Consider the following 22234-nt stretch of genomic DNA (forward strand, 5'->3'; position numbering starts at 1 on the left):
CTACTTTGCTAAGGTTTATGTGTACAGTTTCTGTGTTGATTCACTTGTGTATTTTTGTCATGACTGTCAGACTGAAGAGGACGGACTACACGAACACATACTGCTCCCGGTTGAGAACGAGAGTTGTGAGATTCAACTGCCGACCCAAGAGGAGGATCAGGTGGACAGGAACAATGAGGTTTATTGTATCCCCTTGATCTTTCTGGGTTCATTGTGATACCCGTTATTATAGCAACAAACTGCTGCAGAAAAAAAACAAAAAACATTGTCAGTTTCTTGTACAATGAATCATTTATTTGCCTCAGCATTCCCTTCCAATTCTAATGCCAATGGACACCATGGGGGGCACTTACAGCTCTGCAGTCAGAACAATTCACTGTGGTTTATTTTTTATCTATTTTCATGAATTATCAATGTTTTTACTTCCCACAGCTGTTGTATGGCCCTATGGGAAACTGGCATTCCTAGCATTTTTCTGTGTTAGCAGCTGGCTCTGCTGTACATTAAATACAAATGTTGTACCATCAATGATGTACAAATGAGATCTAGCTCAAAAAATAGTCACTCACATGCCATTTTCTCTCTTTACCCAGAACAAGGTCATTGCAGAAATCATGAGGAAGCTTGACGAAGAAAGGCGTAAGACGAAGGAACTTGAGGATAAGACAAAGGCACTTGAGGACGAGAAAAAAAAGGTTCATCTATTCATCTTGACACTCCCATGTGTAGAATTTTTATAAGATTACAAAATCTTTCAAATGACTCTAATGACATTAGTTGTTTATGGGCAAATTGAACAATTGTGATGAGAATTGATGTGGCCTGTACAGCTGTATTTATTTAGCTGGAATCAATTTAGCTGAGGTCAACCAATTACAAGACCAATTCACATCAGGAGCAGGTCCAGAAGAGGCTGAGGCTGGTAGTCGAACTACAGCGTGGCCTTCAGGGCAGTAAGCAAGGCAAGGCAAGGGAATTAATTTGTATATAACAATACGCATTCATGTCACCACACCTCGTAAAATTGCATCAGGGGGCAACCAGCTGCATAGGGGCAGTCAGGAAGCTGTAATATTCTGACTCGGTGCTCTCTGCTGCCAAACCCTCCATAAATGGACATTTGGCCAATGGGGGGCTGGTACAGAAAGGGCCAGGCTGGTGGGGAGATCCATGAACACACCACCATCGACCACCCTGTAAACATTGCATCAGCAGTATTCATGTCATTGTGTTTAGTCCTTCTTGTCTCTCATGTAGAGATCAACATGCACTTACTCCCCTCACTGTGAGTTAAGTGCACGTCAAGTGTATTTCTTCCTGTGGGAGAGATAATGCACCTTGGCACCTCACTCATAAACATAGAGACATGTCGCGTGCACCGTTCTTAGGCCAAAGGCTAATGGCAGCCATGACAAGGGGGGGCAAGCATGTCATTCAGAGCCGCTACATCGGGTAAGGGTTTGTTTTCTGACAGCATCACGCTGACTGTAACATGCATGCACTGGCGCTGTCTGGCACAGAGAGTGTCCCAACCCCCTGCCTCCTTCACTGGAGGGGTTGTGGGGGCAACATCTGTGTTTGTGTGTGTGTTGTGTAGCACTGGACAGCCATGACACGCTGTGTGAAACAGAATGAGTTGAATTCACCTTGGTAGCATGGAGAATTGGGGAGGTGGGGACGGTGGAGGAACTTGCTCTGTTAGAAATGTATTTTGTTTTAATTAAAACATTATGAACAGCATGGTGGGTGGGGGCAGAAAACCTCGCTGTCACGTCACAGGGGGAGCTAGAGAACACAGCCCTCGCTTTCAGAATGCTCCCCCCCACAGACATTCTGCGTTGTTGGTTTGCTCTTAACAAGATCCTTCTGCTGTCGTGGAGCCCTGTCTGCGCTCTGCACCCATGCTCTGTTCCGCTGCCGCTCTCTCCCTCTTGCCATTGTACTGTTGCACCTTGCCTCATCCCCTCTCTGAGGGTTGGCAAGTGGCAGATGACGGCTAAGCTGCAACTTCTCCTCCTCCAGTCATTTAAGGCGCTGTGTCACTAATGAAGTGGATCCAAAGAGTCCCTCAGAGGTGACAGGGGCTCCCAGGAGCTAGTCCCAGTCCCTCTCGGGAATGGCAGTAAGTCCCAGCTGCATGTGACTAGAGCCACCGTGGCTAGTGACATCACTCTACCTGCCACAGTCATGACACCCTGAATCAGATTATTCATTTGGCAGACATTGCAGTCCAGAAAATCAGTTGGGGTTGGAGCCTAGCGAGGGGATAAGGTCGGGACATGATGGGCAGAAGTGAGCTTCTTGAACTGGGCAAACTCGCCAATTGCTGAAGAGGAAAGGGTGGAAGACAGTTGTGACACTGCCTTAGATACTGTGGGCTCCTATGTTTATGCAAATTTTACCCATAGAGTCTACTGGAGGGCGGAGCCTGTGTGAGATAGAACAGTTATGTTATGTGCATTATTGACAGAAAGTCAGTCAAGCCACGTAGACCAATGCACAGAGCCACAACAATTTACCAAATTGATGGGACATGGCATTTTGATTTGATTTTAATATTATTTCTCCTATATCCTAAGCCAATCACTGTAACATTACAAATTATATAATATAATGTTAATTTATCAGCTTACCTTTGCCTTCCTGTAAGCTAATATTTATATTTCCTCATACGTCTTTGTAAAAGAAGAAGTCTCTCATGTTGTGTCTCTAAATCTTCTCTCTCCTCCTAGTTGAAAGAGGATCTACAAAATGTTCAATTGGAGCTTCAGGATGAGAGGGAGAGGGGGGACCAGCTGGAGAAAAATTTAAAAAATATCGTCCTTCAGGTAACTAGTGTACAATATATTTCCATCTGCCCCTCAGAATAAGCATCCATCAGAGCTTTTGTCCAAGTGTTTGTTTTTAGTTGCTTCTCTAAGCTCACATGATGACAAACTACTGAGTTTCATCTTTAACAAAATGAGCAAACTGAGAATGTGCAAGCCAGTGTAAATTTTGCATACAAAACAATGATTGATCTATGTGTATATATACACATAGATCAATCACTGTTTTTAGTTAATAGAATTTTGTGACATCACAGAATTCCCAGCATAGCTCCACCCATTTTCAACCTGACTAGAGGTCTATCAGCCAGACTAATTGAAAACACTTGTGTCAGTATGCTTTAAAAATAAAAGGTAAAATAATTTTTAAAGCATTGCAAATTAAAAGGAAAGGTGAGTACCCTATAAAAGGATGTGTTCCTGGGAAAAGACAGTTAAGACATAGAAATTGTGTGACCGTGAGGCAAAGCAAGGTTCCCTAAATAACTATTCAAGAGTCAGATTAACAATTTACCAGAAATGACTTTTATTGCTCTTCAATTAACTATATTTAACAATACTTGTGTTTAGGCAGATCAAAACATAAAATATTTTCCCTTAATAAAGACATACAATTCCCTCAAAATAAACATAAAATATTTCCAACTAACCAAAAATATTTACCCTTTCAGTATGACACAGAACAGATAAAATTCCCACCAAACAAACTGGAAATATTCTCTGTAAATAACACAGTCCCAATATTTTCTCCAAAGAACTCCGTCCCAAGATCAGGTCTATTCAGGAAAGATACAAATATTCATCTTTACGCATAGTCACAATTGTTATCTTGAGCCGTGGATTCTTAAATTGTAGTCCCAAATGTTTTTGTAGTGTCTCTTATTGTCCTACTTGAGTCTGTACAGACTTCTGCTAGTCCTTTCCTTTTCTTATGTGATCAGCTGTCCCATGACCTCTTACCCTGACAGAAGGAGAAGCTGATTTATACCTGTGAGACAGCAGTAAAGCATCAATAGGGCCACCAGTGGCAGGGAACACACCCACAAACAAGAGACAGCATTGGCTCTGCAGCACATCAGCACTGACTTCAAGTGCCCCCCTCTTGTATTCAAAGCACAGTGTCCCTCCTCCCAGAACGATCCACTTGACTTGACACAGGCTCCACTATCAAGCAGCCAGCTTAGCTATCTTGGACTGAAGCCAACGCTAGCTTACTGGGTACACTGAGCTCTGCACACTTGGGCTGACGTTAGCTAATTTAGCTAAATTGGGCTAACAGGGCAGATATTTTAATTGAGTAATTTTAAACTTAATGAAAAATTTTGATGATAGTTCGACTCAGTGTGAGTCCCACCTCATGCCCACACAGCAGACATCAAACTTACTATAAGTCTTCAAATCTTCTTAAGGGAGCAATAATTTCCAAAATGACCACCAGCACACTTATTAGAGGGCCCAAATTCAGAGATTGAGAAAATAATGACTCATGGAAAAAAAATGATTGACTTAATATTTCTATAGAGAAGTTGAGGCTTTTTGAATGGGAGTCAGTTGGAGCCAACATCTAGTGGCACTTTAAGGTACTTCTGAATTGGCTTCGGCCTCAAGCCATAGTAGTTGTCACTTGATTCACACATACATACTCAAAACCTGAGACAGCAATGGCTGCTATTCATTTTGAATGAGAATGCCCCCCACTGAGCTGGAGAGATTGGCTTATAAGGTGGCTTACCTGCACTGAAACAGGAAAATTTAAGTTTTCTTCACAGCTTAACTTGCTCCCTTCCCTCATGTCGACAGTCTCTCTCACATCACAGTTTTCTCTGGGACTCAGCAGTAGTGGGTGCAAGACCCAAACAAAACTATACCTTACCGTCCCATAAGCACTCGTAACACAAAAAAAATGTTTTGTCATTTAGATTGATAACTAATCTAAATGTTTTATAAATCTGAAATAAATGGAAGAGAAATCCATTCTTCTTTTAAGAGTTTGTATATCACTCCATCACAAATAGGAACATTTATTTTTTCCCTTGGACACCACCAGCAATACTTTGTGGATACATCTTTACCAATCAATCAGTGGATCTGAAGCTCTTTTCCCATTCAGTGATCTCATTCACTTTGCATGAAGAAATATCTAAGCATTTTATCTTTTCTTTTTTCTTTCTTTCTTTCTTTTTTTATCTTTTTTTTTTTTTTTTTACAAAACATATTATAATTAGGGTAATGGAATATTAGATATGATATGATTTGACCAGGAATAAGATGAGGGTTATGAATAAAATTGAATTAAATTGGAAGGAATACAATATCAAATTATGATTGAATTGGGTGCATTGAGTGACAGCAATAGCAGAGGAATCCAGATCAATGAATCACATAAAATTAATTGGAAAAAATATTTAGATAAAACATATCAATACTACCCTTTCCTAACTCAAAAAGAAATACAACTGGGAAGAGACTTTGGCATTTAGACTTTTAATTACATAAAAATTAGGGTTGCAGCTCTGGCATTCTTATAATGATAAAGGGAGCTGGAGTCATATTGCATGATAGTACACAATAAACATATAAAGCAACTTCATTTATAAGAGCAATGTAATGAGATGCACTGCCCTGAGCAGGTATCAAACTTAGAACCTTTTAATCTAACAGGGAACCTGAGAACAGTGCTTATCCACTGAGTTGGCATCCCTGACATCCCTGCAACATGCAGCACAAATTCACATTTTGTTGAGGAGAAATCAATTTGCCTAAAACGAAGCTTTTAGCTCAGAGACAATATGTACATTATTAGAGGCAGCAAGACTAGCTGAGCATGAGGATGTATATGTGTATTAGGGATGTGCATAGAGCTCAGTATTTGTATTTGTATTTGTTGTTGAGACAGCAAAATTATTTATATAAGCTGTATTTGAATAAAAGTGGAAATAGGTGTAAAAATCGTAAAATGCACAAAAAAGGTTTTTATTTGTTTTACGCTTTTAATTTTAGGATATTAACATGTTATAATAAGTTTTTATGAATAAACTATCTTATGATGGAGGTCCCCAAGGTCCCCAGGTCTCGAACCTGTGTCTCCCAGATCATAGACGAACGACTGTGCTGACAGGGACATACAAATGCATACATGATCCATGACAGGCCCTTGCTTATCTGAATGGATGAATGGCTGGCAGCCAGCTGGGGGCAATTGTGAGTGGCTGGTACTGTAAAATGAAAGGCAGTCACTGATATATGAAGGTGCTAGATTATTTAAGTACATATAGACAAGTAAACTGACTTTAAAATCAATTCTAAAAGATACAGATAGCCAGTGCAGTGACACAAGCACGGGGGTAATGTGATCCCTTTTTTTGCATTGGTCAAAATCCTGACTGCAGCGTTCTGAATTAACTGTAATTTTTAAGTTTGTTAGGGAGCCCAGTAAAAAGAGGGGCACAGTAATCGAAGTGGCTTGTGATGAAAACATGTATCATGTATCATCAGCGAATTTTATCTTCTTTGATACAGTTAAGACTGAAAAGAACAGATATGCTCCATTTGCTGAAAAGGGCATTTCCAAGTTAGTTAATAGATAATTAATAGTTAAGAGATACAAATTTTAGGTTGTTCTACAACCTTTTTATTGTTATTATTAGCCTATGTTTAATTGCTATAAGTTACCAAAGCTCTTTGGGCTGTAGTAATACACCTACTAGTATATGTTACTCTGTTCCGTTCCATGTATGAATATTATCCTAAATTAATTCACTCCTCTTTTAGATGCCCATGTGGCAGGAGAAGTACAAGCCGTTATGTCAAATGAGTGTACCAGCCCTGCTTTTCATATATTTCGGCAGTCCTTCATTTTGATTGTTTTATTTTCTTGGACTGTAATTACCTTTGGGTCATCAGTACCAGGTATGAATACTAATATTATTTTTACATACAATTCAAAGGAGCATAGCTAGCACAAAACAAAGCACATCACATGTTTTAGAGTTTTTGATTTCCTGTATTTGTTAATAGTTTGTGCTCACTCTTTAACAGACAAATCTTTTTGTGTGTATGTATGTGTATCTTTCACCCTTCAGCAGGTGGAAAGAAAGGACGATCTATTGAACCATGAGGATTCAGAGCATGAGAATGAAGAGCAAGACTCTTCAGAGGAGGATGAGGATGGAAAGAATGAGGATTCAGAACAAGACAATTCAGAGTCTGATATCCCATATCTTGAGAATTCAGGGTTTTAGAATTCAGAATGGAGGCAAAGACCCCCCTCTGAAAACATTCTAAAACTTGATTTAAAATATTTTCACTTATGTTTTCTATTTTTCAGGTTTTTATAGCATATAGTATTTTATATAGCAATTATATGTGGTGGTGTTGTTTAGCTACTTGGATTGAGTGGCCAACTCTGATTATCAAGCACAGCACAGGGCACTCTGATTGTTATAAAAGACAGAGATTGGTCTGACTTCCCCTTTATTCTTTCCCACCTTTGCCCTGTGCACACCACTGATGTCAATTTTTACTCTTAAAGGTCATCGGTTTTGCAAAGTGAGGCATATTTTCATACCTTTTGGACTTTAGCACATTAGTAAAGTATGTACACTTGGACTTTTTAATGTGCCACTATTATGAAGAAGGAAGAACACAATTTGAACTAATTTTGCTTTTCTGAGTTACAACAAACCCACTGATTGAAATTATGATGTGAAGTACAAATAAATGGGAAGTGCCAAAATATGTTAATGATGCAGGGTTTGGTCTCTTTGAACTACTTCTTCTTTGGTTTTGATTAAAAAACATTATTTTTACATTTTGCACAATACTTACCAATCCTCTGTGGTTGTAAAAAGAAGACCTTATTCTTTGACTCTGAGGAAGTGACACTTAAGTCTCATGTTTACCATTGTTTTTTTTTTAGAGAGCTGAAACACAATTAAACTGCTGGAAATGTCTGGATGTGATGTTGTTTTTAGTCTGTACTGTTTGTTATTGTGCTGTTTTTTTTTTCCTCTGACCTGCCAAGGGACAACAGATGCAAATTAGCTTGCAGCCATAATCTGGTACAGCGCATCAAATGGTGACATTTATGTTTGAACTGTACATTGTCCCATAAAAAGCATCCTACACTGACTTTCAGTAAGCAGAAGAGTTACTATATGGAAGAAAGTGTGGCTTGACAATCCAAGCCGCAAAGCAGAAGAAGAAAAAAAAAGCACCATAACATATCAATATATACTGTATTGTTACGGTGCATCTTCTTTTAACTAGTATAACCCTGCTATTATTTGAAATAGTCTAAATAAATCATAAGAAAAAAAAATCGTAAGATATAAGACCCTATAAAAAATATTGTGCCTGTTGTAATGAAGTTGAGATATCCTTCATTATGCAGCTTGTAACAAGGAGGACATGAGTGTGTTCAAATTGGTTTAAGTCTGTTCTCATCTCATCATGTGCATAAGCGTTAAGTTTTCCCCTATTACAAAAAAGTGTAACATTATCATAAAGCCAGTCTCAAATATTATTGGATTTTTGTCAAAACAACTTTATCATCATCAAGCATTCCCAAAACATCTCTGCTCTCATGAAACATCTCTGCCTGAACATCTTTAGGTGACCCCTGGAGCTCTCTTGAATACCAGCTGAGACAAGAGTGATTTCCTAAGTTTTACATCTAGACCTAAAAGTAGGGAAAAAAAGTGCGTCACTATGAGAACATTTGGCTGGTTAAGAGTAATTTTCTACTCTGAGAAGCTTGATAAATACAGCCCTGGATCTTGTGTACAACTGCAAATAAATGAGCTGCATTCCTGTATACAAAAGGTGGGTAAACCTACACGTTAAACCCAAAAGTAGCTCTAGTGGGACAAAAACATTGAATGTTACACTTTGTTTAGATCTCCCAAGACACTGCTTCGAAGAAGTTTTGAATCTCTACAGTGACAGAGGTAAATGTTATCTAACTTTACCCCACTTTTTGTCTTTTTAAAAATAAACTTATCATCATACAGTCCCTGCAATCAGGTGATTATATTTAAGCAGCCTATATCAATGATCATTTTTCTATTTTCAGCAACTGACAAAAACAAGTAATAAAAAAATCTGACATTTTCAGACCACCCTTTGAGTTGGTTCAGTCCAACCCATCAGTGAGAGAGAGACAGACAGAGCTTTTCCACACAAAGTGTCTGAATTAACAAGTCAAATGTTCTGTGGTGGAAAGTAACTTGTTCAGACTTCTGCAGAATACTCAGCTTTAGTTTCAATTTTAGTCAGACTTCGGATGGAATTATTTTTAAATATGATGACGCATCACTCCATGTAATGATCTCTCATCTACCTGCTCTGCGCTGTGCTTTCAGTATTATGATTATTCTCTCATTTTCTCATACAGGGTAAATGGGAGCTGCAAGTTTACTCTAAGGGGCAGTAAGGTCTAGTCCTCAACTAAAATGGCCTCTTTATGTCTTGAGGAGTAAAAATCACCTTCTGAGTTGTGCATTATAATAGTCCTCAATTTGAGATAATGTAGGTTAAAATAATCTGCTTTTGAAGTTATGATTTTTCATTCCTGTATAACTTTACAACTACATCAGCTAGTGGTGCTAATAGCTACCACTAGAACCTGTGTGTGGGATTGGAATTAGATGGTTGTTGTGAGGCCATTTAATTCATCCGAACTGTTTGTACTTTGTTGCAGTTGTTAGACTTTGAAGATGCCTCGTGAGTATTGAGAATAGCAACCCTCAGGTTTAACATTGTTTAACCAGGTTTAATTTTACAAATTGTATGGTGTTGTAAGAGTATTTCATTTATATAAATTGTTTGTCCTTGTGCGACGTTGAAGACAGCCTAGTAGCCTGAAACTTACTAACATTTTAGGCTAAATAATGATTTTATAAATAGAACTTCAAATATGAAATAGCCATTCTTCTAATGATCATGTCCTGTCCTGATCCACAAAATTATATACTGTTCTTGATGCATTGCTGGTTTTCATAGTACCCTCAATCTAACTAATCTAGACTAGTGCAGGTGGCTGTTTCTTGACTTAATCCAAGAGGTTAAGTGGTGTAGAAATGGAAGAAATTTCTTTTAAATTACAGTTTATTTGGGGAGGGAGGACCCCCCACCAATTATGTACCTTTGCCAAGTTGGCTCCCCCATTTTAATACATAACCAGGTGCCTATCTATCTATCCATATATGTATATATAGAAATATATATTAAACAGTGGGTTAATTATTAGACTTGTTGGAAAGGTGAGTGGTGTGGAGGTTAATGCGTCAAGACTCTCTCTTGGTGTTTCTTGGGGTTTAATTCACAGATGAGCTGATCTGTAGTGCCTTTCTTTTTGCAGTGTAATACACCATTTAGCACTATAAACATGAAGTTATTTTAAATATATTTATTTGGTCCCAGCACGAGTGATGGTCCAGCAAAGAGAAGCCTATTTATGAATTATGCTGTAAATATGAAGGTTTGAAAATCTAATTATGTATGTTATAGGAAGTAAATCCTGGATCTGGATTTGCGGTTCCTTGTAAATCCATGTATGTATTGTATTTTGTATTTTACAATATTTTTTTTAAAAAACCCATCATAGTCACTCAGACTGCTGACTTATTTCCTACACGTGCAAGCACATTTAATTAAATGTTCTCCAACCACCAAGTCTGTACCGGTTCACAGGTTTCTGTCATAATCTTAAAAACTGAATATCTTGGAAATAATTTGTCACAAAACAGAACACGATAACTTGGTTCATCTCCGTAACTTTGCACTAAAATAGGAACTTAGTTGTTGACATAGAGCTGATGTGGGTATACCTTCATTAGAGTGCAGCGCATACTGCATATCGATGGCCAAAGACCAAAACCTCCTATCTGAAAAATGCACTTTTTAGAGAAAACTAAAAAAAACTTGTTTTTTTGCAGAATGCTATTTGTTAAGGATACCCAACACATAATACACTGTTTTTGGACTATATTATTATATTATGTGTTAACAATGCCGACTAGATATTAATGCCTCGCAAAGTGCAGATAGGAGCTTTTGCACTTGGTGCAAGTTGGAAGAGGTTCTACAAAACGATGCTCTAAATTAAGTTAATAATTAAAATTAAATTAAAAATAAAATTAAGTTTGTTTTCAGGTAAAAAGATGTAGTAAATGTAATAGTTAATACATTGTAGTATACTAGGGTCAGAACTCCTTAAGTGGGAAATTCCTTAAATTCAGTGTATTTGCTTCCTTGTCCACTGGAAATGAATGTTCAGTGATTGTGTAACTCACTCGTGCTGTAGCCTCTCTACACATCCAGAGACTCTGCGTTGTGTTTTTGTTTTGTTGTGTGACTTTTCTGTCACAATAAAGGGTGGGATTATCTTGCAGACAGACTGAATATGTGCAGCCTTCCTTGTTCTCATCATCAAAAGTGAAATCCGCAATCAAAAAATTCTGCAGATAGGAGGTTTTGCGCTTTGGCCATCGATATACTGCTCAGTGATACAAACCAAAAGAAGTACAATTTTATACAACTATACAAAAGTATACAAGTATACAAAACCAAGTAACCAATATATCTGTTATGGGTTACTCCAATCAGTCACCTGCAGGGCAAGTAGAGAGGTTAGTAACAGATCAAAACCCCAGATGACCCCTGGGGACCGACACAAGATGTGATCTACTGTAAATGAAACTATCCAGTAATAAAATTGGTAAACACTAGTTATATGCCTTTGTACATGAATTATTAGCCACATATTAGTATCAATATAATATTAATAATAGTAATGATATTAATACTAGTAATATTTAGCCTTTATTTTCCATCCACCATTGCCATTCCTAAAGGGGACATGTGTGATTTACTGTTATTTATATACTGTTATGATGTTGGATGTTAAACATGGTCAAAGCTCCAAAATTTGAGGTGAAAGTATGTAAAATACTTCTTGCAATTCAAAAGTCAGGGCTTCAACCTGTTCTGAACGCTTTGTTTGCAAAGTTATCTCTACTTCCTCTTGATGACATCAGATTGTTCACACATGCCCGACTGCATAAAGGGCCAGTAGAAGATCAATAAACAGTTTTTACTGTAAATCATGCAAAGATATTCTAGTAGAGTACCAGAATATAAATATAGAACTGGAAATGTGCATGATACATCCCCTTTAAGGCTATCTAACAAAAAACAAAAAGAAAGAAACAAGAAGGAAGAAGATGCCCTTGTTAGTTCAGTAACAGCAGTACATCTCACAACACTGCCCTCTGGTGTCCACCAATGGACACAGCAAATGGATCCTCTCAGCAAACTGATTATCTCATGCACATTTCTCTTGGATAAAAAATACAATATTTTACCAGAAAGAAAACAAAAAAGAAAAATGCCTTTTTCAGATGATCCTAAAAATCTGACTTCACTGTACAGGGTTATGAAAACAGATGCAACCTTTTAGGACTCAATGCTCATATACAGTATATACTGTATATGGTGTATATGTGCTATACTTGGTATGCTATAACTTTAATTATATTATTGCTGTTAAATAATAGTGTCCATACTTCCTCTCAGAGATGTTAATACCACATACAGAAGTGTTTTTGTAATATATTGTGTGCTGTTTTTTTTGTTAAACATTCAATTTAAATATCTTAACAAATAATTGTTTCAAGAATTTTTAATAAATGTTAGAACTGAAGTAAGAAAAAGTGAGAACACTGCAAAGGTTACGCACTGCATGTAATAATCTGTGGGAACTTTTATCTGCTTAAATGCAAAAAAAATGACCCTTTAATTACCCTGATGTTGTGCTTTGTTTTAAAGAGAATAATGTGATGCTGGAGAGTCCTGTGTTTCCTGTGATGGAGGGAGAATCTGTGACTCGATCTGCACATCTTAAGGCAACTCTTCAAACCAGCGAGTCACCACATTTAAGAAGGCCAGATCTCTTGTTGGTGCAGCAATCACAGGAGAGATGACCATCCCTGAAGTGTCCAAGTCTGATGAAGGTCTCTACATATGCACCATCACCAAACTCAGGGTGTTGACGGAGAGCTGGTTCACTGTCAGAAGTGAGATTAAGTCATAAATATGGAAAATATAATGATTTATATATCAATGTTAGGTTAATTTGTCCTCCCCCCACAAACTTTGATTGTGTATAATTTGCTACTCACCATGCATGTATACTCTGGAGGCAGTACAAGTAGAGAGATGGATGAATAAACAGAGTGATCACACAGTTAATATAACTTCTTCTGGTGAGACTACTTGGTAAAAAAGCGTCCTTGGCATTATTAGAAAATTCAGTACAACGCAGCAATAACTAGGTTCTTCAAATCTTCCAGTAACTTTAATTCAGTTAAAAATGCATCACTTGAAACACCTTTAGATATTAAAGTTGAAGAGGTGCCACATGAGGCTGTCTGGACACTGAAGCTTGACACTCTAAAGGTGTCTCAAGTAATGACACTACTAATGTTAATAAAAGAAAAAAGACAAAATTTAAATATTTTCAGTATACCAAAGGCTGGGTGATTTTTTTTATTATCACAGTCTGGGATATGCCAATGATTAGCAACAACATTGATATTTATGCATTATTATTTTTGTACAATGTGAGGTTGAAAAAAAACCAACTTCCTCTCAGAACATTAGGGACCTAAAAGGTCCCCATCAAAAACTGCCATAAAGTATGATATATTAAACCACTCTCATGGAGTTAAATATTTTCAACCAACATCAGTCCTGATCATAACTACCAAATATTAATTCATTTTCATAATTTTAACCCTTTAAATATCAGTTTTTGTGATGATACCACTATTTTGTACTAAAAAAAAACAACACAAAAATTGATATATTTTCTATATACTAAAGGCAATGGGGATTTGTCTTTTTGTCGATTATCACAGGCTGGGATATGTGAGTGACTGGCAACAACACTGAAATGTATGCATTATTTTTTGTGCAGTATGAGATTAAGGTCTAGAATCTGACCTGTTAACTTATTGTGTATGTAATGTTGTTCAGTTTTTACTTTCTAATATCATATTAAATTATTTTGCTATAGAAATAAAGCATAAATACAACATCACTTCACATCACACAACATTTAAGTGGTGAAAGTGTGTGTATGTATGTGTCTGCAAGAGAGAGAGAGAGAAAGGAGTAATGTGACCTGTAGTCCACATAAGTTACATCTCTTAAGGGATGAGATACACACACACACACACACACACACACACACACACACACACACACAAACACACACACTAGTTTTTCCATACACACACATGCATCACTCTTGGACATCCATATCAATACAAATACACCACAAAACTCGATAATGCGTGAAGTGCCCCGGCATCACCCCTAGTGGAGAGCAATGAATGGTATGTATTTGTTCTTTAGGGCAAACAGGAGAAAATTGCTTAAACTGCCTAAACTACAATTTTGAATGAAGCCAGGGCTTCAGTTTGAAAGCCTTATAAAATAGAATGCAGGGTTATATGCTATTGTGGCCATGAGATCAATAAATACAGTTTTTATGGGTTTACAGTGGGCTGTTTTTTTCCAAGAATTTGCATGTCTGTATTTTGGATACACACCCAGACACACACACACACACACCAATTTCTCTATACACACACATACACCACATTTAGATACTCTACTTACTCATACAACTCATTGAAACTGTAATATACTTGGCTGCAATATTCATGATAGAAGATTACTGCCCCTAGTGGAACCAGGAAAATAGCATGCATTTTACAAAAAGGGTTAAAAAAGAGAAAATGGCACAATCAGCTGGAAAATAGTAAAAACTAAAATTTTGAAGTCAGGGCTTCAGTTTGAAAGCCTTATAAAATAGAATGCATAGTTATATGCTATTGTGGCCATGAAATCAAAAAATACAGTTCTAATGGGTTTATGTTGGGCTGTTTTTTTCCAAGGACTGTCTGTATTTTGGACACACACCCAGACACAAACACACCCACATATTAAAGGCTCTTTTAGGTCTGTAGTGAGGCACAAGGGTTAAACTTTACCTTGAATATTATCAAATGAAGAGAAATGTCCTCCCCTCTTCCTAGTAACGTGTTTGTCCTCCCTCATGGCAGGGTTGTACAGTTCTAATAAGTCTGATCGCTGGCTGTGATTGGCCACCACAGCATGACATAGTTGACATAGTCCAAAAGTTGATTCTGGTTCAACTTTTTCACCACAGGCTGATGGAGTGCCACGGCAGCCCTCACCCCCACAGCCTAAACACACTATCCCATTAAAATGAATGGTTAGACTGGCATTTTTGCCGCAGCACCTGATTTGATATGAATTCAGTATTTAATTTTGTATTTGGGATCCAAAAAACATTGCAGAGAGACGAAGACAACAAACTTAGCAACCATTTAAATGTACCGTGCAGTCCCTGGATATGCATGGAATTCAAGTTCATCTGATTAAAAAGCTGCAATTGGCACTGAAATTTTTTTTTTCAGTGCCAATAATTTTTTTATTATTATACAGATGCTCAATGATGACCCAATGGTACCTTACTAGACCTTACTAATGTGTATGTGTGTAAGATACCTCCACAAAAGTATGTTAGGAAAATTAAGACAATGATGTGTTGGAAGGTTCTATGAAGAAATTTAAGAAACAATCCTTCCTTCGTATGCACCATCCTGGAGTGCTAAAAATTGAGATTCACATGTATTAAATATTAATTAGTATAAAAAGAGTTTTTGAAGTAATATTCATCCAGAAAAGTCAAAAAGAATAATAACAAATTGATTGTACAAAGGATGTTTCAATTCTGATTACAAAACAGAGCCTGTTTTAGCCTGGAACATTTACAGTCAGTAAGATTGTTAAATACTGTTAACAGGTGAAGTCACAAATCACAAAGTTGCCTCAGAGGGCTTTACAGTCTGTTTAGCAATACAACATCCTCTGTCCTTAGACCTTTAATTTAAATAAGAAAAAACTCCCCCCAAAAAAACTTCAGGAGGACACCGAGCAGCTTCAAGGTGCTGCCAAAAACAGATAGGACCTGAGACAACAGGGCAAAGTATTTAGTAGCAGCTTTTGTGTATAAATGTTTAAATGTACAGTATGCAACACCATGCTCTCTTGCTGCTTTTTAGCTTTTTGCCAGCTGATTATCTAGCCATCCACCCAACCCGCCTCCTTCTAATAAGCCAAAAATCACCTTACAAAGTGAAAGAAAGTCGCATTATATGACATAACTTCTCTGGATAGGATTGGCGTATCATCTGCATGCAAAATTGGACTTTGGCATATGCACTGTGTGAAAGAAATTTAACTGCACGCAATTTGAAAGTGTAAAGTCATGTTATTTGTACGCAGATAGAAGAGACTGGGCTGATGTTGCATATATGATTCATTTTTGTGTTGATTTAGTTTTACTTTCTAATTTAAACATCAACATTGTTCATTTTACATCAAACAGGATTGTGGTCGAAACATGCACTATACTGTTTCAAATTCAAATAGTTTTGTTCTTTTCTATAACTGTTGAACTGTTTTCCAATTTTTAAAATAATAATATTTTTTTTCTTTTTTCACTTGTAATGTTGCAGGTTGTGTAAATTATTCAAACTTTGTGATGATATTTGAACTTAAAAAAATATTTTTCATGTCCTTCCGTTGAATCTCTACTAACCAGTGTTCTATGTCAAAGCAGATCCTCTAAATTTTACAGCAGTCCTAGAGAGCTGAAATTTATCTGTAGTTTTACATCTAAGGCAGTTCCCTGGTGTACTATGGTAATAATTTTGAACTCTGTGTTTGGTAACACAGTTGGTAACCTCCTGCTAACCCTAGCCCTAAAATTTGAATGTCTATTTCCTTCTTTCTTGTATTCTTGTGACTGCCATCTCTATTGTCTCCAGCCGTCTCTCAGTGTTCAGCAGCTGTTTCTCATTATCCTTCTTTATCTGGTCCAGTTTCCACTGCTCTCTTAACAAGTGTTCTTTTTCTCTCAATAATTCCTCCGGTTTGTCGAATGTCATCTCTTTCTCTGTTGTCTCTTATGAGTTGACCCTTCAGGGTTCTCCAGGTCCCTCTTCTGCTCCATCAGGGTGTTGACCACCTGCACCATGTCTTCCTGTTCTTCCCTTTTCTCCTCCAACTCTTTTTGAAGTTGTACATCTTTTTTCTCCAACTCTTTTTGAAGCTGCAGGTTTTTTTCCTGCACACCTTTTTGTACAACAACATTTACTTTTCTGTTAGCATTTGACATGTGACATTTTGGGGAAAAAAAAACCCAGAAATGAGACAAAATAATATTAAAAAATCTGCTTCGGACAAAATTGACTAGTGACATAAGAGAAAATGAGTGTTCAATTCCATTTTTACATAAAACATATCTTACTAATATATTAAATTAAAGGGGACATATCATGCTTTTTATGATTTTTATACTGGTCTGATGTTGGATGTTAAACATGTTCAAAGGTCCAAAACTTGAGGTGTATGTAAACTTAACATATGTAAAAAATGTGGCATTGTACAACACAGAGGCACACTGATAGCAGTTTATACCAAAATAAGTCAGATACAATTTGAAATACTGCATGTTTTGGATTAACTGAACAATTAAAGATGTCGTTTTCCATTTGTCTATTACACACAACATTAAACTTAAAAAAATAAGATTTCATATCATCAAATGTAACACTAGGTTCCATCAGTGAGCTGTGACTTACATCTACATTCGTAACAGAAAAAGAAAGACATAATAATGCCAACGGCCTGTCCAGCGAAACCACAAGCCAAGGCTTTGCCTATACAAAGTGACATGCATTAAAGTGCATGTCTGTTAGATTTTTCATTGCATAAACAATAATGTGTGCAATGCTACTAACTTTATAATCACATTTTTGAGTGTGCATGCATGTCTAGTCTATATATGATCAATAATGAAAATCAATAATGTCTCTCCTATCATGGAACAGTAAAGCTCTAACAAAACACTTTAAATCTGACATTGTGTGTGGCCAAAGGCAAAGTTATTTAGCCACACAAGACACTAGTTATAAATGAAAAAATGTCTTACACATATAACATTTGATTACACATTTGATTATTTATCTACTTATATATTTATTTGTTTTATTCATTCATTCAGATTCAGGATATCATAAAGACTGTGGTTCATTGGCTCTGGTTGTTTAGCACTTACTTCAAAATAGAGAAAGGAGGCTCAACGGTGTAGCGTTCAATCTTGGTGAAATTTCATATTTGATTAAAATATCACGGCTGATGCATTTTGACTTGCTGACATTTGACTGACATTGACAGCTCGGATGATGGGCCACCTTTGTTTAAAAACTGATGCATATTTTCAAGGTTGATCGCCCAGTTTTCTCTTTTGAATGCACATGTGTCTTTTTATGGGGATTAAGCCAGAATTTCCACTGTAGCAGATCAAGCTTCACATATATATTTGTAGATTCAAACCTGCCGCTGCATCATCACCAGAAATACCTCAAACAGGAAGAGGAGGTTCTGACCTACATTGTGTTTTATTTGTATGTCAGTCTGATGCTCAGACAGTCAGCAGCAAGACATCATGGAGGTTACAGCTCTCTGCACTAGACTGAGTGAGTACTGAGTCTGTCTATCAACTTCCCCTCCATTCATCTTTACAGCTTGTACATTATTATTATTATATCAGTTCTCTTCATTTGTCTCTCCAGTGTTGGGTGTGTTGGTCCTGCTGGTTGCACAAGTTCACCACAGTTACTTTGCTCAGAAAGCTGGTAAGTTGGATAAGTTTTAGCTAATTGTCTTTACTACCAGTCTTACCCAGAGTCAAACACAGTTACTTTTTTAATGGTACTTGCTGATGGTTGTGGGCAAAAAAAAACATGCCCATATGGATACAAATATTCAATATATTGAAAAAGAAACAAAAACAAAAAACATTTAAAGTAAGAATATTACATGTCTTTGTCTGAAAAAAAATGTATGAAATGGCTGAACTATGTCAAATAAACATACAATAATATAATAAACATATATATAATATAATAATACAATATGTAAAGTAATCTTGTTCAGATTACATTACATATTGTGCATGCATCATTAGATGAAATAAGTATTTCATTATACTGAACAGCATGAATATGGAGGATTGTTTTCAAATTGCTTTTACTACTGATCACTGTCACACTCTGTCCTTTATACATACCTTAGAAACAGAACAGTAAAAGAAATTCTACTGTCAAAAGTGACCAAGAATAAAGTTTCTACCTTACAAGAACAAAATGCAGTAACTACATTTGGTGGAAATTGAGAGAAGACTAGAATCTGACTTTCTGACATTTGTTTTACCATATAAAACATATTATTCCAAAGAAATGTGTAATTTTGTGTATGTAAAATTATCAGGAAGTATAAAACAGGAAAAAAAAAAAAACAACTGCACTGACTGCACTCCAGCTAGTTAATGCTAGCTGGAGAGCAGAGACAGCTAGTCTTAGCTAAAGCTCATTTATAGACTTTTTCTAAACTGTTCCTGAAATTAAAAAATCAGTTTTTATGGTCCAACATCTTAGTAATTGAGAATGTTATTCCTCAACAAAAGTGAGGCTGTAGCTAAACCAAATCATAGATAAATTGGTCCTGCTAAAATCTAACTGGCTTAGATACCTTAACCTAGTTTAGATTGTCCTAACATACAGTGTAGTGTTTGATTTTATGATTTTATTCTGTTTTGTTGGGGAAGTTAAGGTTTTAATAACTTATATAGATGTTACTTAACCTTTTTCACAACTTAACTGTTTCTGTACTTGCTGTTGTCGGCTTTTGTAACGCAGTATAGTCCCGTTATAGTGACATCACATTGTAGTAACAGTTCAAATATCATTAAATTTACTGTATGTCTACTTTTGTGAACGGTGAATGGGTAAGTTGGAAAATAATTGAATCACTTTCTTTCTCTGTGTCTCAGATGCAGCTTTTCCTCGTATTGTTCCAGACAGACTACAGTTCTTTCTGTATGAGACTGTCTCTGTTCACTGTGAGGAGAATGATGGCTTCACTAGATGGAGAGTGAAGGCGAAGCTCAACAAAATCCCTCCAACAAACTCTTCTAACTGCAACACATTAGCTCCATCCTGCACCATTTATCCTACCATTGAAAGACACAGTGGAGAATACTGGTGTGAAGATGAAGAGGGAGAAAAAAGTGATGCTGTAAATATCTCTGTTACTGGTATGTTTAGCAAATAAAAAATCTATTTACAGATTATTGGACACAGTTACACAGTAAGTTCAAATCATTTTGGAAAAGGTCTCAATAATAGAATATTTTGATATAAATCAAAATGCTGCTTGTAATATTTCCCTCACAATATACACACAATACAGAAAATTACACAAATTACATTTTCTTTTAATTTCTGTAAATTACAGATAAAAATGCAGTTAGTGATTCAATATATAATACATTGTACATTATCATTATTTTTATCATTACATTATCACTATTATTATTATTAGTAATATTATCATAAATTAGTTTTAACTAAATGTGTAAATATAAATATAAATGTACAATATAGTGAATCACTAAACAAAAAAATTAAAAATATATAAATATATTTTTTCTAATGTTTTCTGTTATCTGTTATTTTCTGTAACTATATATATATATATATATATATATATATATATATATATATATACAATGTTTAACATCAAATATGTCTTTATGATGTTGTTCAGCTGGTTCTGTGATCCTGGAGAGTCCTGCCCATCCTGTGTTGGAGGGAGATAATGTGATTCTGTATTGTAAAAACACGAAAACTCAGTCACAACACACATTTCTACAAAGATGGTTCCAGTCTTGTGACCCAGTATACGGGCAACATGACCATCCAAAATGTTTCCAAGTCTGATGAAGGACTCTACAAGTGCAGCATCTCTGGAGCTGGAGAATCACCAGAGAGCTGGCTGAAGATTTCAAAACAAAGTAACAATGATTTGTTCTTTTTTTGTGTGTTTTTCTCTCCAGATTCAAGATATGAATAATAATGTTGAAGCATCCTTAATATCTTCTTTCCAGCATCTGAATGATGAAAAGACCACCAACAGTCCCCACAGTCGCTCCCCTCACCTCCTCACTCCACTGTGGATTGTTGTCAGTATTTTATTGATGGCCCCTCTGGGGTTGGCGGTTGGACTACTTCTCTGTAAGAAACACAAAGGTACAAAAACAATATTTCAATAATTTACTTCATCATGATTTTTTTAAAGTTTTTAAAAGTAATGTAAATGATACATTGTGCGTAATTAATGAAGCAAAAACAACTAGAAAATTAAAAATAAATTGGTCAATTTTATTCACTAGTCAGCAACTTTCTCTTAACAACAGTGGTTCTGAATCAATACTACATTGCTGTTCTAAGGTCATTTGAGACCCACTATTATACTATACTGGACTAGGATATTTTCCAATAACTGATATCTAATAATATAGTGTGCATTCAATGCAATGCATTAAAGATGAACACACAGAACAGTCTTAAATCATGTAAAGCAGTATGATATGGAACTGCTGTTGCATCATTATTATTTATTCTGACATGTCATCTTCTTTTCACCTTTCAATCTGTTTAGGCAACATGAGTTCAACTTAAGTGAATTTTGACAAATGATTTACATTAGAATGGATGAAGTTATTTCTAATTGTTTTTAGCCTTTATTGTAGTGACAGTAGAGCAAGTAGATGGGAAACGGAGGGTAGAGGGAGAAATGGGGGTAGACATGCAACAAAGGTCCGCTGCTGGAATCGAAATGCAGACGGTGTAGTTATGTGGCATCTTAACCAACAAGCTACCAGGACGCCCAGGATAAAGTTTTATACATTAAGATAATACTCAAGGCTGCACATTAAAGAAACACTGACTGTACAGTATCAAACTTTGGCTGGTAAGTTTGTGATATTGGGGGGACTCTTACATCCAAACACTGTACTTGGATTATTACAGTGTCTTGCCTGTCAGACTAGTGGATAATACCAATAAAGTGGAATCAGTGTAAACTGAACTGTTTCAGTATTGAAACTGGTTGAAGGATTGTTTGGATTTGTCTTCAGTGAAATATCTGTTCCAAGACTGACCCTGGAACTTCATCCAATCCTATTTCAATCAGGAGACTCAATTTCTTATGAAGTAAATGATGTTTATTGAACAAGCATGATAGATGTAGGTGGAAAAGTCTTTGGCGATTAGACCCCATCGTGACGTCACCGGATATGAAGGGGGGAGATGAATGTGAGACTAGAATAGGTGGTGATGAAGAAGTGTAGATCGTGGTGCAGTGGTAGTGGCTTCTGGTGACCTCAGGCCTGATGCTGAAGT

General features: G+C 36.4%; 1 protein-coding gene across 5 annotated transcripts in view; it reads left to right on the forward strand.

Annotated features, from left to right (window-relative positions):
- Positions 1-7780, forward strand: part of LOC121889620 (butyrophilin subfamily 3 member A2-like) — a 32266-nt gene extending 24486 nt beyond the window's left edge. For 4 of the 5 annotated variants that reach the window (XM_042401719.1, XM_042401717.1, XM_042401718.1 and 1 more), the window contains 4 exons: positions 71-178; positions 594-695; positions 2733-2828; positions 6911-7780. In XM_042401719.1, the coding sequence (XP_042257653.1) occupies positions 71-178; positions 594-695; positions 2733-2828; positions 6911-7069 (465 nt within the window). In that variant the 3' untranslated portion in view covers positions 7070-7780. Of the gene's footprint in view, positions 1-70; positions 179-593; positions 696-2732; positions 2829-6599; positions 6738-6910 lie in introns of all 5 variants that reach the window. The other variant, XM_042401721.1, reaches the window with a different exon arrangement.
- The last annotated feature ends 14454 nt before the right edge of the window (positions 7781-22234 follow it).

The sequence above is a fragment of the Thunnus maccoyii genome, chromosome 22, assembly GCF_910596095.1.
Source record: "Thunnus maccoyii chromosome 22, fThuMac1.1, whole genome shotgun sequence".
In the NCBI taxonomy this organism is placed as follows: Eukaryota; Metazoa; Chordata; class Actinopteri; order Scombriformes; family Scombridae; genus Thunnus; species Thunnus maccoyii.